Source organism: Apis laboriosa, unplaced genomic scaffold, assembly GCF_014066325.1.
Source record: "Apis laboriosa isolate Shangri-la unplaced genomic scaffold, ASM1406632v1 scaffold149_cov153, whole genome shotgun sequence".
Lineage (NCBI taxonomy): Eukaryota > Metazoa > Arthropoda > Insecta > Hymenoptera > Apidae > Apis > Apis laboriosa.
In genome coordinates, this window is record NW_025221797.1 from 763,270 (window position 1) to 779,433 (window position 16,164).

The following is a 16,164-nucleotide window of genomic DNA, read 5'->3' on the forward strand; positions in this document are numbered from 1 at the left end:
GTAAGATAAGATTTCTTTTATCTTTTTAAATTAGAACATTTACTCTTATATATCGTAATTCTTTAGGAAATTAAAATACAAATCTTGTACAATTAACTAAAAAAAGAAAAAAAGATTAATCAATCAAAATAGCAATTTACGTCATCCAAAGATCTGATGATTCAATACTTTAATGCTCCTTCGATCGAAGAAAGATGGATAGAGGTAGGGATTTCCTCGTAGATTTATGCGTCATCGATCACCGATAGCCCTTAATACTTGAATTTGGCCACGATTTGCGGGCTGCATCAGCAGGCGTTCGGAATTAATCGGCTGATTAAGCTTCTGGTCCCTCGTTCTGCAACCAGTGTCGCGCTCACGAGCTTCCCTAAGTTGTGCGCCTGATGGGAGTTTGAGCTGGCAACTTCCCTCCAAGCATCGAAATTGCGAAAGCTCTAACGCGTGAGCTTCGGAGTGACATTGCCTACGGGCGAAATCAGCGCTGTGTAGGGTAAATAATGGTACATATTAGAATGATGCCAATGCGTTTGTGTGCAGTTATCTCTCGTTCGTATAAATGGATATCTCTTTAATCTCGTTAAACTCTTTTGTTTAAAAGAATGTTGTATCATCGATGAATTTCATTAAATTTTATTTGTATTTTCTTTGGTACTTAATGCAAACGATTCTTGAATGAATTTTCATAAAAGAATTTCGTATCATCAAAATATTATTTAAAAATTTGTCGAATATATATAAATGATTGGTCTCTATGCAATTAAAAAGAAAAATGGAGCTAATATTATTTCATTGATTTTTGAAAGATCAGTTTGTAATAGATTTTTATTTGAATTATTTTGTAATTGTTCAAAACACAATATTAAAAATAAAATTTTGAACAACTTTTCTAAGATATTTTCTTGTGCGCTTATGTAATTTAATATCATTAATTGTTATTAGATCTTCGTAATAAAATCTATTAACAAATATTTTTACAATAATAATATGTATCGTGCGAGAAATATCCATATATTTTTGAACGAGAATGCATATATTGGTAGAGAAGATAGGTTAACGGAGAATATAAAAATGAAAGAGTTATTTTTAATTGATCAAATGTCAATAAATGGACGAACGTCCAACGAATCGATTCTTTCGAAAGCATTGGATATTGGAAAATTAATGGTTACCGATGGTTGAAGCAAAACGAGAAAAATCGCGAAGATAATGAATTTTTTACACTTTGATAGGATTTGATTTTTCTTCGAAAATCTTTTCACAAGATAAATATAGAATTTTTCAAAAATATTTCTATAATTAAAAATGATCGTATAAATGATATAGAAATATTATTGATAGTTCAACTATTATTTTTTTTATCAAAGTTATACAAAGTATCACAAAAAGTAATAACTCTTACATATATTACCAAAAAATTCAACGAATTCTCTTATTTATTCCATCTTGTTATGTATTGCCACATTTGATTTCCTTCGTGCCTCCATTTTCGTACATCCATTCACAGCCTAATTCTCGATTCTTGTAATCAGTCGAGTCAGCTGTGATCGTATCTAAATGACGTTTTTTTCTCCAGTCTGAGGGATCGTAAATATGGATCGTCGACACGGATAGTAGGCTAAATCACATTTTGAAGAGGGAAAGGGGATGTTTCGCACGCGATTGAGAACAGATTCCCGAAAATCTTCGTACTTTTTTCCATCGTCCAAAATGTCGACAATTACAGTGAATGGCAACTCTTAAGCGCGAATGATGGATCGGTGTATTTGTTTCTCAACCCGGGTGATTTTATGAAATCGCATTGATGGATCGTCAATGGTGCAAAAAAATACTAATTTCCGAAACAATTGGCAATCGTAGAAACTAATAAGATGGCCTATAACAAATTTAACGAGAAAAAGATTAATATCGATGGATAGTTTTTCTATTCTTTTCCTCTTTTCTTATTGAATTGATGGATCGTTGATAGCACAAGAAAATATTAATTTTCGGAACAATTAGTCTCTGGTAAAAAGCTTCTGGTCAAACGTAATACGAAATTCATTAAATAAAATGAAGAGAAAAATAAAACGAAAAAACAAAATAATAGAAGAAAGTATCTCCTTAATAAAGAGACATTTTTCTTTCTTTCTTTTTTTTTTTTCTTTTTTTTTATTTCTTATTAAGGATTGATTTACATTTAAAAAAATTATAATTATTTTCCACATTATTATCACGTTTGATCAAAAATTTTTTACCAAGTATAATTTAATAAATTAATAATTTAATAAAAATGCATGAAAGAAATACCTTTTATCAAAATACACATCGAATTTAACAAGAGAAACATTAATATCGATGATACAGATTTTTCATTTATTTATTTATTTTTTTTTTTTTAATGTTGCTGATGTATTAGATTCAAGCTTTAATTGGCCTTCGATCAACGGCATCGCTTTTCTGTCAGCAGCAATAAGCTTCGTGAAAATATTACATCATTTCAATGGGGTAATTGGAAGGCAGCAAGGCGTAACACGTTAAACGCTGTATAATAATGAGTAGCTTGTGCGTGGGCAGTTTTTGTGTAGATGAAATCGTATGGGTGGTCTCATAGATGATTTTTTATTTTCGATGAAAAAGAGGGAACGATGTTCACAAGAAATACTACGTTTCATTTTTTTCTAATGTCTCATTGATAAATTGATAGTATCATACCTTTATTCCTTTTCAAATTATTCCAAACGATAATTAACATTTATCTTCTCTTAACAAAATAATTATTTCAATAAGTCTGAAAGCGATTATCGCTTTCTTCATCTATGAAAATTTAATTCTCACATTTTAGTATACATCTACTCGATACACGTTTCATTATAATCCATCTATGAAAATCAAGATAATAATAATTTCGACAGAAACGTACGTAAAAATCCGCAAATAAGCAAGTTAAATTGAAATGTTGAAAACAGAGAGAGAGAGAGAGAGAGAGAGAGAGAGAGAGAGAGAGAGAGAGAGAGAGAGAAACATTCGATGAAACCTGTTCAAATTAAAAGTATAATCGTTCCACGATCTATTAAACTCCTCGAAAGAGTTTATCCCGTAGAATTAAACGGGGTATTTTCCGAAAGGGTGGTTTTCGATTCGCCCCTCGTTTTGTCCCCCTTTCGCTTTCTCCTTTTAGCGTTTCATCCGACGGACGACTAACCCGGAAGAAGCACGGTTCCGCATTGTGCTTCCGAACAAAACGTCCGAGGTTGCACCCGTTAGTTCGTTCGTGTCCACAATACGCGTGGGCCCAGTGACGCGAATATGGAACGGGGCTCGAAATCCGCAATATCTTTGTCCCCGTGTGCTCTGCACGTGCTGTGTGTATTCGTGGCGTGTGCATTCTTTGCACGGGCGGAAGTGGAGGACGCGCGCACGCGCGCGACACGTGTGTTTCGTGCACAACAGGTTCAGCAGCTGGAGATCCGCCGCTGTCATCGGTAATCGTGTATTGGAAGTATCGGAAATATTACGCCCTACTTGCGACGCGACCGTGCTGCCACTCTCCGTGCAAACCGCTCTTTTAAACGTCAATGGCGACCCCTACGTTGAGCTTCCTGTCAAAGATGCATTTTTTTGCGGACGGCTAAAAATAGCCCTGGATCGATCCTCGTTTCCTTGGAACTTTCGTTTCGAAATTTGGCTAATTTGATGCTCTGGTCGTGCTGGGTAGAAAGTTTGTATATGTCTGGATATATGTTCGAGCTTATATTGTTTTTGGCTTGGATTTGTATATCGAGTTTTGAGGAAAATTAAATTGCAAAGCAAAAAGTTAAAGTAGGCATTAATTATTCGAAGTTTGAATTATAATAGATTAATTGAATTAGATATTGGCTGACTTATGATATTGTTATATCACTGTGGATAGGAAGTTTGTAGAATATTCGTTACATTCCTCCATCGAATATAGCCATTTTTTCGTTCTGGATCACGAAATTCATAATAGTTTCTAACGTCAGTTCAAATTTTGTGGTTAATCAATAATTAATTGGTAATCCGATCATTAGTAATGATTAATTACTTGTTTTTTATTACTTAATCGAGAAGAAACTCGTTATTTAATTATTTATTTTAACTACTCGATATTAATTTTATGTTAATTTTGATGACACGTTTAATTCAGGTACCAACGGTTAACATTTACGTGTATTACATGCATAAACGTTTATGCAGTCACGTTTACAGCATGACAACGTCGTAATTGCATGGCAAGTCCGTTTGTACTTTAATATCCACACCTCGTCAGACGTCATATTCTTGTAGGTAGTCTCTTTGATATAAAGTGCGTACTATTTCACAAAGCAGATCAAAAGTGTTTGAAATTGTGAACGTACCTAATGTTCCTTTGAATAGTATCATGCGATATATATATTATATAGAACTTTTAAATGGAAACTTTTCAAAATTTTACAGTGATTCATCACTCTATTTTAATTAAAATTAATTAAAATCATAATATATTAAAATTTATCAATGAATTGTAAAAAAAACTTCGCAAAATTTTATAGTGTTGTTAAAATAGTTATATACGATATATTTATATTCGTAAAAACAATTTAAATTCTTATAAGTTTCATTAATAACTAATAATAAATTAGCTATTATATAAATTTATTGAACGATGTAAAAATCCTTCTAATGAAAATGAAGTGTAGAGAAGCTTAGTATATGCTTTATTTAGCATACAGTGTCTCATTACGCAGAAGAAGTGGAAGGTCAAGTTCAATCCTTGAGCGTTGAAACGAGATCTGAATTAAACGGAAAACTTCGTAGTCTACGTAACTTAATATCCGCTTCCGTATCTGGAATCTGGCTCTTACAGCCCTGTGAATTCGACCGTTTCGCATAGCTGAATAGATGGAGTATTCGAATTATGCAGCTGACGAAATAATTAGGATGCCAGGCCGTCGAAGGGGATGTTTTCTTGCTTCTTGTGATTCGTATCCATTATAGATTATTAAATATCTCTTAAATTTAACATATTAATATTAATTTCCCATTTATAAGCTTGATAAAATATAATATATAAAAAATACATCATTGAATTGTCATAAAATTAAATTAAATCGTTTTTTTGAAATTATATAATAGTGTAACTTATACTCTAAATTTATTATTCATTATTTCTATCATTAATATTCCAATATATAATTTAATCTTTCATCTTAATTTCCTTGTTAACGTTAAATATTTCTATTCTTTAAATTAAACGTAATACGTGAGTTCGATATCGTAATAAAATCCTTCTTTCATCCTAAGGAACATTAATCGAACCAATAAATATCGTATCGAAAAGTTGCACACCTGCATTATCGTATCGAGTTTTCCCCGTATTACGATCGTAGATAACAGTTACGACACTGTAAATCTCTTGCAGGAACAGTGTGATCCGTGATTTTTAGCATCGAAAAGCCGAGAAAATTGATATTCGCAATCTCAGCGAAGGTCGATCTATCCTCGCGTCTGGACCATTTAACGGGCAGCTACTGCTACGTTGATCGTTAATAGGGTGAAAAGAGAGAGAAAGAGAGATAGAGAGGATGAAAGGAAAAAAGCACGGTATCTCCCTTCTCTCGGTTGGATAGGTACAACGAGAAAAAATTCAGCTGGTAAAGTAAAGGGGAAGAGAAGACTTTTGCTACTCGTATTTGAATTACTCCCGTTTCCCACCCGGTTTCTTTTGTATCTGCGTGACATTTACCCCCTGAGAATCGCTAGGTAAGGGAGCTATCGATCTCTTTTCTATTTCCAGAAGGGCTATAATACTGGTACATCTTTCGCTGATTCTACCTTTTAAAACGTGATCACATATATTTGATATAGTATTATATCATGATGAGAGAAATTAAATGGAAAAAGATAGTTAGTGATGTGATTTATAGAATTTTATTTAATCTCTATTTCGAACGTCTAGTATTTTGTACTAGATTTTTTGATTCTTATTGTATATTGATTTTTTCAAAGCTTTGATTAAAATAATGTTGTTAAATCTTCAATTTCAAAATTATTATTATTGGAAAAATTCTTCTGTTTGCTTTATTTCAATTTATTTATACTTTCGAAAGTATAATATTTCATGATTTCATATAACACATTAATAGGAGCAAATACATCTTCTCGTAAAAGCAGTCCATTTTTTACGTTCTATGTATTTTCACGTGTTCCAGTTCGGAAACAAACACAGATCTAATTTGAAAGATTTTCAAAGGGGTCGAGCTCTTCCAAGTCTTTGGAGAATAGAATTGAACGCAACTTTTTCTACAGTTCTCCTCTTTTTACATTTATACAACATAAAAAACAATCATTTTATTATCAGTATTACAAAAACGAAATACTCATTGTCACTTCATTTCATCGAATTGAATTTGATATTCGTCTTGATTGATAGATTGTCTCACTTATTGAATAACTTTATTTTTCGATAATAATTAAAATAAAAAAGAAAAAAAAATATTCGTATTTGGAATTTATTTCGATAGAATATAAACATCCATATCGATATTTATTAATAAATGGATATTTGTTTTTTTTTGGATATTTTATTATTGAGTTATTCATTGAATTTTCAAATTTTTTTCATTATATAACCAAGATTTGGCAATGAATACGAACAGAGATATTTCAGATGTTGTTTTATATGCAAATGCACACATGGTTTTCTAGCCAATAAAATTCAAAATAGCAATTGTACTTGGATATCTATTACTATTTTACGATGTTATCGAAGAAATGTATTTTATATCTAATCGAACTCTATACGCATACTTTACTGATGTTTTCTGCCAATTCTCTTATCAGACAGTTACATTTTGGTAGTTGTCCAAAGTGCCTCGTAGAATTTTATAAACGTGTACCATTTGATTGCACAGAACATTGAACTGTCATTATATAAAAATATTTTTTGTGTAAGCAAAGCATATTTTAAATAATATGTTTTACTTATATTTTAACTAATCTTGGAATAATATTAATTTTTATTTTTTATTTTAATATACGCGAAATATCATTTTCTGATTAGAATTTGAAAAAGATTTTAACGATTTGACTAGCAAATAATATTAAGACAAAACTCATGAAGATTCGAATGTTTTATACCAATTTTTAACGTTTTTAAAAATTTTAATTTAATCTCAATTCTATAATACAATCTCAATCCGATATACAATTTCAAACTTTATAATCAATTTTAACCCAATCCCGTTAAAATTCCATTGTTTACAAACCCCGAAAATCACAGTTACCCTACCATATACCCGTCACAAATTTTTGTTATTTTATTCCGTTTCCAAACATGTTACACTTCACTCACCATTCGCGGTAACGTTATTTTATACAGCGAATATTTTCCCAAGTGATACGCAAACAGGCAGAGTGACAATGGTGTTTAAACGCTACGAAAACAACAAAAACCGCCGAATCGGCGATATTTGCGATATTTCCACGCGAGAGAAAGAGTTTACAGACTAGTCACCGTCGAATGAAATTCAACGAAGTAAATTTCGCCGTATCTAACTAGATTCTGTTCCCGATGACATGTTCCCGCTGGCAGCAAAAATACAATTTTCGTCTGTCTGGTCGTGGAAACGAGTCACGTACGATTTACCTCGCACGAAGCCAATTGCACGCTGGTACCTTCGTTTGTTTGGTATGTACATTCGACTATCGTTAGACGTTTGGTAGAAGGCCAACCAGGAACGTCCATCAAGAACAGCTAAATTCGTGGGCTGTTCGCTCGTCGACGACCGGATTTTAACGATTTAACGCTGCTCACTAATTGTCACGCTCGACGAAATTCCTAAATGGCGCGGGATCCTTAGGTTCGACTACCCTAATGCAAGTTCCGTGTGAATTTGTTCAATGGTAACCTAGTTTCTCTTTTATTAACGCTTCCTTTTCATTAGATCTAGTAACATTTCCGTTTTAATGATATTTCTGTTTTCAATTTTCATTGTATCTCAATTATATTTTTTATCCTCTATATTATCGTTGATATTTCAATTTTTCACAAAATTGCTTTTTAATGACTTGTTACAAGATATTTTCACAATATGGAGCATTAAAATAATATTCACACGTGTGTATCATTTTGTTATATAAATATAAGAGGAAATAGATGAGTCTTTGGGTCATTTACCGTGTAATTGGTCTGAAACCTTAGGTATCGATACACGTTATGGTGTGAACGAACTGGTGATCCTCGAACAAATTGCACGATACATCCACGAGAAGATCGTATGTGCGTAGGGTAGTTCATATTTCATGAGGATCGAGCTGTATCAAGCATTCGAAGCAGGTTCGAAGTGTTTGTTACCCCCGTCGATAAGGGGTGGTGGGGTCGGCTGGGGATTGGTAAGAGGAGTTGTGTAACTGCAACATCTGTTGGCGAAGATCTTAAGGTCTATCCCCGCATTGGTATCCCGCATCTGTTGTTCGAGCGTTTCGACACATCGCGAGCTTTCCTCCATTCGGAGGAGGGTGAAAGCGAGGCGCCGTTGAAAAGATTCTTCGAATCATAAAGAGGCGCGAAAAACGGCCGAACTTACGATCTCACCGTGACTCGAGATCCGTTTTCAAGGATTCGTAGGTTGGTTAGAGTGGCAATAAGATGAGATTTGAGAATGAGATTGAAAAGTGTGGGCGAAGGAAAGGGAATTTTTTTTTTATTTTTTGAAATCAACGATATTTTATCAAGTAAATATACGTCAAAATATACTATACTATAATTTTGAAAGACACAATAAGAAAATATTGAATTGATTGAAATTGATTGAAAGATCCTATATACATTTAATTTGATAAAAATTTTCTACTCTTTAAACGATAGATTTAAAAAGATTTTTCAAAGGTAGAACGGGGAAACAAATTTCTTCCATTTAACGGTGTAACAAGTTTCTTGTGTCTCTGCTTTTAGGGTGAACATTCTCACCGTACCGTGAAGCGCAATTTTCGATCACAACTCTTGCGTGAAACTCTCCGACATCTGCTTGAATCTTCGATTTTTTTTCTATTGGGGGAGACTTTTACACGACTCACTCATGAAATATTTTCACGAAGCACAACTTCGCGAAACTTTCCTCTCTTTACTTTCTTTTGATAAAAACGAACGTTTTTCTTTTAAATATATACCATATCAAGTTAAAATATAAGTTAAAAATATCACTTTAATCGAGCATGCTCATCTTTGGTCATCAAATTATCCGCTGAAATATTTCTCGAAAATTCCAAAATTAAATTTGTCCCAACGATTTAACGATCGTTTTAATGCGTAATAAAGAAATGATATAAATAATTCTGAGAACCAAAGAATTTTCCAATAGCTTCTTCAATCAATTCCAAACTATTCTAAAATCCCATTTACATGCAAAAGAGAAAGCATCTTTAAACTATTTTCATCATGGCTAATGAAACTGTAACAATTTCTCTCTTCCATTAACATCTCTTCTTCTTCTTTTCTTTTTTTCATGCCACGATTTTATCTACAAATCATTCAGACACAAATGGCGCACAAAAAGTCGATGCAATCGTCGACGATCCTTCCACGCGTCGTCACATCCTCCCTCCTCCTCTCCATCATAGTAAATTCTTCGCCACAGTAAATCCGCACCACTCGTTTCCGCAATAAATCGTGGACTATGTTTGATTCGTCCACGAGAAGTTTCGATTTTCCGAGCTGACACGCCACGCGTATATCCTGATTTTCACGGGGAATTAAAACTTCTCCCGGTTTCCGGCCTCCGGCTATATACACCGGGCCGGGGACACGGAGAGATTTCCGGCGACTTCTCTGTGACGAGGAATTTCCCTCGAGACTTCAGCGACTGGCTTTCCCTAACTTTCAACCATTGGATCGCCTCATCCTTTCTCAACGCACACTCGCCCGAGATGATATTCCTCGTGTTTCGTGAGAATGATGCGAGAGAATATTCTCGTTTGTTTATTGTGGATACTTTGTGGATAGATCGTTCCATGGAACGAGATTTGATGAGCATAGTTTCGAGGGTTTCGTGATTGGAGTTATTTTGTTTTGTTTCGTGGAATTGGTTGAGCGAGGAACTTGTATACAGTTCTTTTTTTCTGTTTTGAATTTCTTTTAGAAGAAAGAAATTCTTTTATTTTATTCCATAAAACGGAGAATGTTTCGTAAAATGTATTGTATTTCGTAAATGTATTGTAATGTGTTTATATTGTTATCCCATTAGAAGAGAATGATATAAAATTTTATTGCAAAATTATATGTTATGAATAAAAGTTATATATGGTTTTTTTTATTAATGTACGAATATTTCTCTAGATTATTGTAATTAAAAATTTCTGTATTTTTTTTCTGCAGATAAGAAGATAAAAAAAAATATTACACGAATGAAATAATGTAATAACAATTATCCAATCCGAAAATTCTGATTTGAATGAAAATCTCTACATACTCACATAAAATTTTCTTAAAATTAATCTTCGTGAATCATTATGACTCAATTATAACTTTTTATTAAATTCATCTCGCCTTTCCACTTATTCATTCAATTCTTCTCAGCAATTCTCCATTGTCAAATACTATCACTTCTTTATATTTCTCTACATCTAGATAAATTATTCCAGCAAAACGTTCGTGGAAAGACTTTCCAATTTCCTTCGTTTCATCCAAGAATTTTCGCCTTGATATAACAAATTTCCAAAAGTCTCTCGTTCCATATCGCGACACGTCCTCCGCGTACAAATAACGAAGACACTTATTCGCATACCGAGGGCGTATTCTTAGCTCACGCACTCGCGGCTCTCCTCGCATTTCCCGAGGGAATGCCTCCTGGAGGATGGAGGAGCACCGCGAAGAAATTGATTGAGACGTATCTCCGTCTGAGACGGATATTAAAACAGTCTGCGAAGGAAACGAGAAAATAAGCGTACGGGTGTCAAGAGAAGAATTTCCTGAAAAGAAGGAGGAGGGGCAAAAATTGTGGGTGTAAGAAGGATAACGATTAATCTCTGGGGAACGCGTGTTTGTGGTTTAAGATGGACTTTTGGTCGTGCTCGGTCGTTTGGACCGAATTGTTGAAGTCGAACTGCGGATAAATTTGGTTGCGCTTGGATTGTTGGAAATGGGCCATCCGCAATTATAGAGTTCCTTCGTCTGCATTATTTTAACTGTAAAGAGTAATCTTTCGTCGTTTTATAGTTTTCCAATCGATGTTCAGAAATATATTATTAATTCTCAATTTTAATTCTGAAAATATAAATATGAACCATATGGATTATGAGGTATTAATAAATATATATATATATAATACAATTATTATATTGATAACTGATGGACTTATATGAAAATAAAAGTTCACGATACAGTGTTGGATACAGGGGAACACAAAATTCCATTCGATGTGATAGCAGAAAAGGGTAGAGAGAAATTCGTACAAATAAATCGAGTTGTCCGAACAACCGGATTAAATTTAATAATAGAGATACGGCCAATCTCGGAGAGTAGTAGGTAGCTGCCTTCTTTTCGTTAATGTTTAACTATGCTTGAAACGCACGCCGTGTTAGATGAACCGGAAGACCGCGTGGATGCGGCCTTTCGAAAGTTTCTTTCGCTGTTGCGTGTACGAAAACGATTTATGTCGAGTGAATAATTCAATCGAATCGAGCTCCCTTGCTCTCGAATTCTGTATCTGCCAATTGTCTGAGAAATCTAATGGCGATGAAAACATGAAGAAGAACATCTCGTTCTTCGAGTTGAAATATTATTGGATCAATATTAATATTTAATCTTTTAATTTTTTTATTTTATGAATCAGTTATTCAACTTATAAATTTCTTCTTTGACATTTCTGGAGATTAGATAAAATTAAGACACATTTCTATGTCATGGATTCTAAATCGATAAGATGAGGTCATGATGATCCTATTATACTTCTTTCTCCCTCCATCCCATTCTTTCGTAAGATGTTCTTTGTAATTTTATCTTTAAAGGTCTATCCATTATCCAAGTCGTTATTGGAATAATGAATCGTATCAATTTTAAAATTTGCAGGTAATCAATTTAATATTTAGATTCTCTTCTGAAAACTAGAATTTTTACTTTTTACTTCAATCAATTATTTCGTGAAATAAAATATAAGAAACTTTGTAAATTCTAATATTTAGAAATTTTTAAACACGTAATTAGAATTAGAAAATCAAACCCACGTGTAAGAATTTGAAAATAATTTCTTACAGAAAGAAGAAGAAAATTATTGACAGTATACTTATTAAAAATTGTTTTTCAATCTTCATCAACATCCTTTCTATTATTTTTAAGAAAAATAAATTTATAAATTCAATGAATAATTTTATCCTTTCAAAACCATATTTCACAAAAATAACGATACAAATATAATTTTCATGCCTCGCAAAAAAGTACTTAAAGAATTTGTTGCACACCAAATTTAAAAATTTAAAAAATGGACATAAGCATTATACCAACAAACCAATTACTTAATTACTTAATTAACACACGACAAATCAATCGTAAGAGGAAAAGAAAATGCGAGCAACTTGAAAGATTTATTGCGCAACATCAAACGATATTGTTAACGTTCTAAACCTCCGACCGTACAAGCTCATCCATAATGTATAGAGAATATCTTTCCGAGCGATCGTTCGAAACGGTCGTGATGCATTAGCTTCGATCGTGGCTAACACGGTGTTACACCTGTCAGAGCAATCCCATCGTACCTGGATCATGCAACCAACCTTGGAAAAGTCTGACCGCTAAGAGATTGTGCCCACCCCGACAAATGAAATTACCAAGCGCGCTCACTTTCTTGGCCCACGATCCTTGGACCCTCTCTCGATTATCATCTCTCGAACTTTCACGAGAGAGACTGTAATAACATTGACGCTAACCCCCGATGGGAAACTCCCGGAAGAATTTACTTAGCGAAATTTATAAATTCTTGATAAAGCGGGAAGGGATGTTTTTCGTCGTTGTGGAGGATAGGATTGGTCGTTGTTGATCAATATCGTTGGGGGAAGGGAAGGATATGTTTCTATTAAATGTAATTTATATCTGATGAATTTGGATTGATTGGGTGGTTAGTGATTTGATAATCTTTTTGGAGAAAATACGAAAAAAATTATAGATTGTAATTATATTTTTGTGATTATGGCTATTATATTTCTTTGACAGAATGACGAATTTGAAGTTTTTTACTTTTACATTTTGGTAAGAATACGAATTTTCTTTGGTCAAATAATTGTTATCAACGAGTTGGATGTAACTTGAAAAATAATTTCTGTCCTAATATATCTTCTAATATAATTATTTTAGACAGACTAATCAAAATTTATTTGTCGCAGTTGATACAATTTTAAAACATTTTCAACATGACATTTAATCAAAGGACCATATTCTAAATGTACTTAATACATTCCCCGTTCATTTAAATGTAACATAATTAAAGTAAGACAAAGCTGACACACAATGAATCATATCTTGATTTCATTTTCATAAACGTCTATTTATCCTCACGCTCATTCCCCCTCAATGGAATCGCAATTTCTCTTCTCCTCGTCTAATTTCGTGGAACCTTTAATAAGCGTAATACCTGACGACTTCAATCGAATAGTAGCCGGCATTCACGAGGAGGAAGGTGGAGATATCTTGTCTCTTGTATCTCGAGCTACATTGTTTACCAGGAGACAATGCTCGTAATTTGCGCGTGAATCTTAAGTGGTGGCAGGGTGAAAACTTTCCGACAATCGATGGAAATCTTGCTTAGATGGGCGTAGGAGGAAGAGGAAAAAAATTCAAGAAAGGAATTTCGATTGTATTGTTTCCGCCAAGTGAAAGCGCACGATCTATCCGTAGAACAGACGTTCCATTATCATACCTCGACAATGCAGAATCCAAAGTCACGGTCGATTGTTCCACTTCGAAGAAAGTATTTCTTGCCGGGGATTATCGAGTCTTCGCTCTTTGAGAGGCACGGTTTATTGATGACACGGTTACGTCCTGTCTATAGAATCTATTCCAGCGTCCATTCAAAAATAAAAACTTGATTAATAATGTTCCTTTTGGAAATTATTAATTCGATCATTTTTTTTAAATTTATTTCTTCTTTTAAAAGAGGAATAGATAAATTATTCTTATATTTTGTGTTTTTACTATATTTTTGCGATTAGATTGTAGGACTTTATAAAATAATATAAAATTATTATAATACATACAAATAATCTCTTCACAAATTTAAAAATAATTTTGGAAATATTATATTTCTCTAATATTCCCTAATATTCAATGAATTAATTTTTTATTTATTTTGTAAATTATATTTTATAAAACAATAAAGTTCCACCATCAATTATCTATCCTAAAACTCGGAATACACTCGTCTATCATCATAAAGCTATCCATCTCCTCGCTCAATGGCCACAAATAATAAAAAAAAAAACCTTTCACGAAATCTTCCTCGAAACGATTTCACTCTCTCATAATCAGTCCACACTCCAACCGACTGTACACAACAACAAGCGCAGTCATTATAGCGTATCGACCGGGGAATTTACTTCCTGTCGTCGTGAATCTTCGCGAGAGCCGAGGTTCGATTTGTTCCAATTACGCGGAGGGATGCCATAAAATCTGTGAGAGGAGGGGAGGGGAGGTTTCCTCCGTCTACCGCGTCGCGTATAATCGATGTTTACCCCGGGGAATTTCACGGCGTCTAACTGTCGCGTGACTCATTTCAGGCGGCGGACTGGCGCGTCCGAAGATGACACTGAATCTGGACGCTGGGAACGGGACTGGGAACTGTGGAAACAGCGGTCAACTTCCACCTAAAAAACCAGGGGGGCTCAGCCTTGGATTGCCACTCGAGATTAACACCGCCCGCGGATCCGCTGATCTGGTCGACGTGGGCCTTCCCCTGGAGAGACAAGGGTGCGTCCTTGTCTCCCGTATAATTTTTGCACTGTGCCTTTTTTTCGCAAATCCTTCCGGTGAAAGATTTTGTTGAACACGAATAAAATTTTAGGAAGAGATTTTTTTTCCTTTTTTGAGAATTTTTATTATACGTTTAATTCTGTGTATGGAGAATTATTACTCGTTTAGTGATGTAATTGTTAGTTCTAGTGAAGCCTTTTTTTGAGGATCCAGGATCTTGCGTTGAAAAATTTATGAAGAGATTTTTTTCGTTTGAGAAATATCGTTGGTTGATTGGATAATCAAGGATGTTTTTTTTTTTTTTTGTTTGCTGTCTCTTCTCGCAGGTGGTACCACGGATCCATCACAAGGATCGAGGCGGAAGCTGTCCTACGACTTCTGAGAGAAGGAAGTTATTTGGTGAGGAACAGCGAATCGACCAAACAAGATTATTCTTTATCGTTAAAGTAAGTGAATATTTAAATTGATGATTTTTCTTTTTATGTAATTTCATTTATTTTTTAACGCGATACCTAAATTAAATTAAACAATTGAGAAATTCTTTGAATTTTAAAAATTATTCGAGATTATGCAAATTGCATATTTATATTAAGAAAAAATTGTTCTATTCTATTCTTTTCTTTTTTTATTAACAAAGTCTCCGACAAACTCTAAACTGAATATAGATGAAAAATTTAAATTATTACAAAAATTTGGCATAAATATTTAAACAAATGTTTTCATTTTCAGGAGTGCTCGCGGTTTCATGCACATGCGTATCCAAAAAAATGAAGAGTTAAACGCGTATATCCTGGGTCAATTTAGCAAACCGTTCGACAGTATACCGGAAATGGTTCGTCACTTCAGCGTGAACCGTCTTCCGATACGTGGCGCCGAACACATGTGTCTTCTACATCCAGTCATAGCTCAGCTTTTGTAGCGCATCTATCGTAGCGCTGTTTAAGGCGCTTCCCACTTTTTGATATCCTTTTACCCACGAAAATTACTCAAAAAAAAACCTGAACAGTACTCCGAAAGTTATTTATAAGAGGGAAAGAGATGGTAGGTATATAAAAGAAAATGTTTCTTGCGCGTGGAGAATGATATTCTACAAGAAATCTAGAATACAGATAAGACACTTTGTCGTTCTAGGTTTTGATAGTGTTCTAGCTCTGTTTTTAAAAGAGAATTCAATTAACCTTACGTCCATATTGATACAAGTAATACCGATTTATCAACGATATAAAATTTAA

General features: G+C 33.8%; 1 protein-coding gene across 1 annotated transcript in view; it reads left to right on the top strand.

Annotated features, from left to right (window-relative positions):
* LOC122710532 (putative uncharacterized protein DDB_G0282129) overlaps positions 1-15,917 on the top strand; it is a 57,203-nt gene extending 41,286 nt beyond the window's left edge. The window contains exons 6-8 of the mRNA XM_043928440.1: positions 14,740-14,929; positions 15,259-15,378; positions 15,662-15,917. Coding sequence (XP_043784375.1) covers positions 14,740-14,929; positions 15,259-15,378; positions 15,662-15,851 — 500 coding nt within the window. The 3' untranslated portion in view covers positions 15,852-15,917. The remainder of the gene's footprint in view (positions 1-14,739; positions 14,930-15,258; positions 15,379-15,661) is intronic.
* Positions 15,918-16,164: the final 247 nt, after the last annotated feature.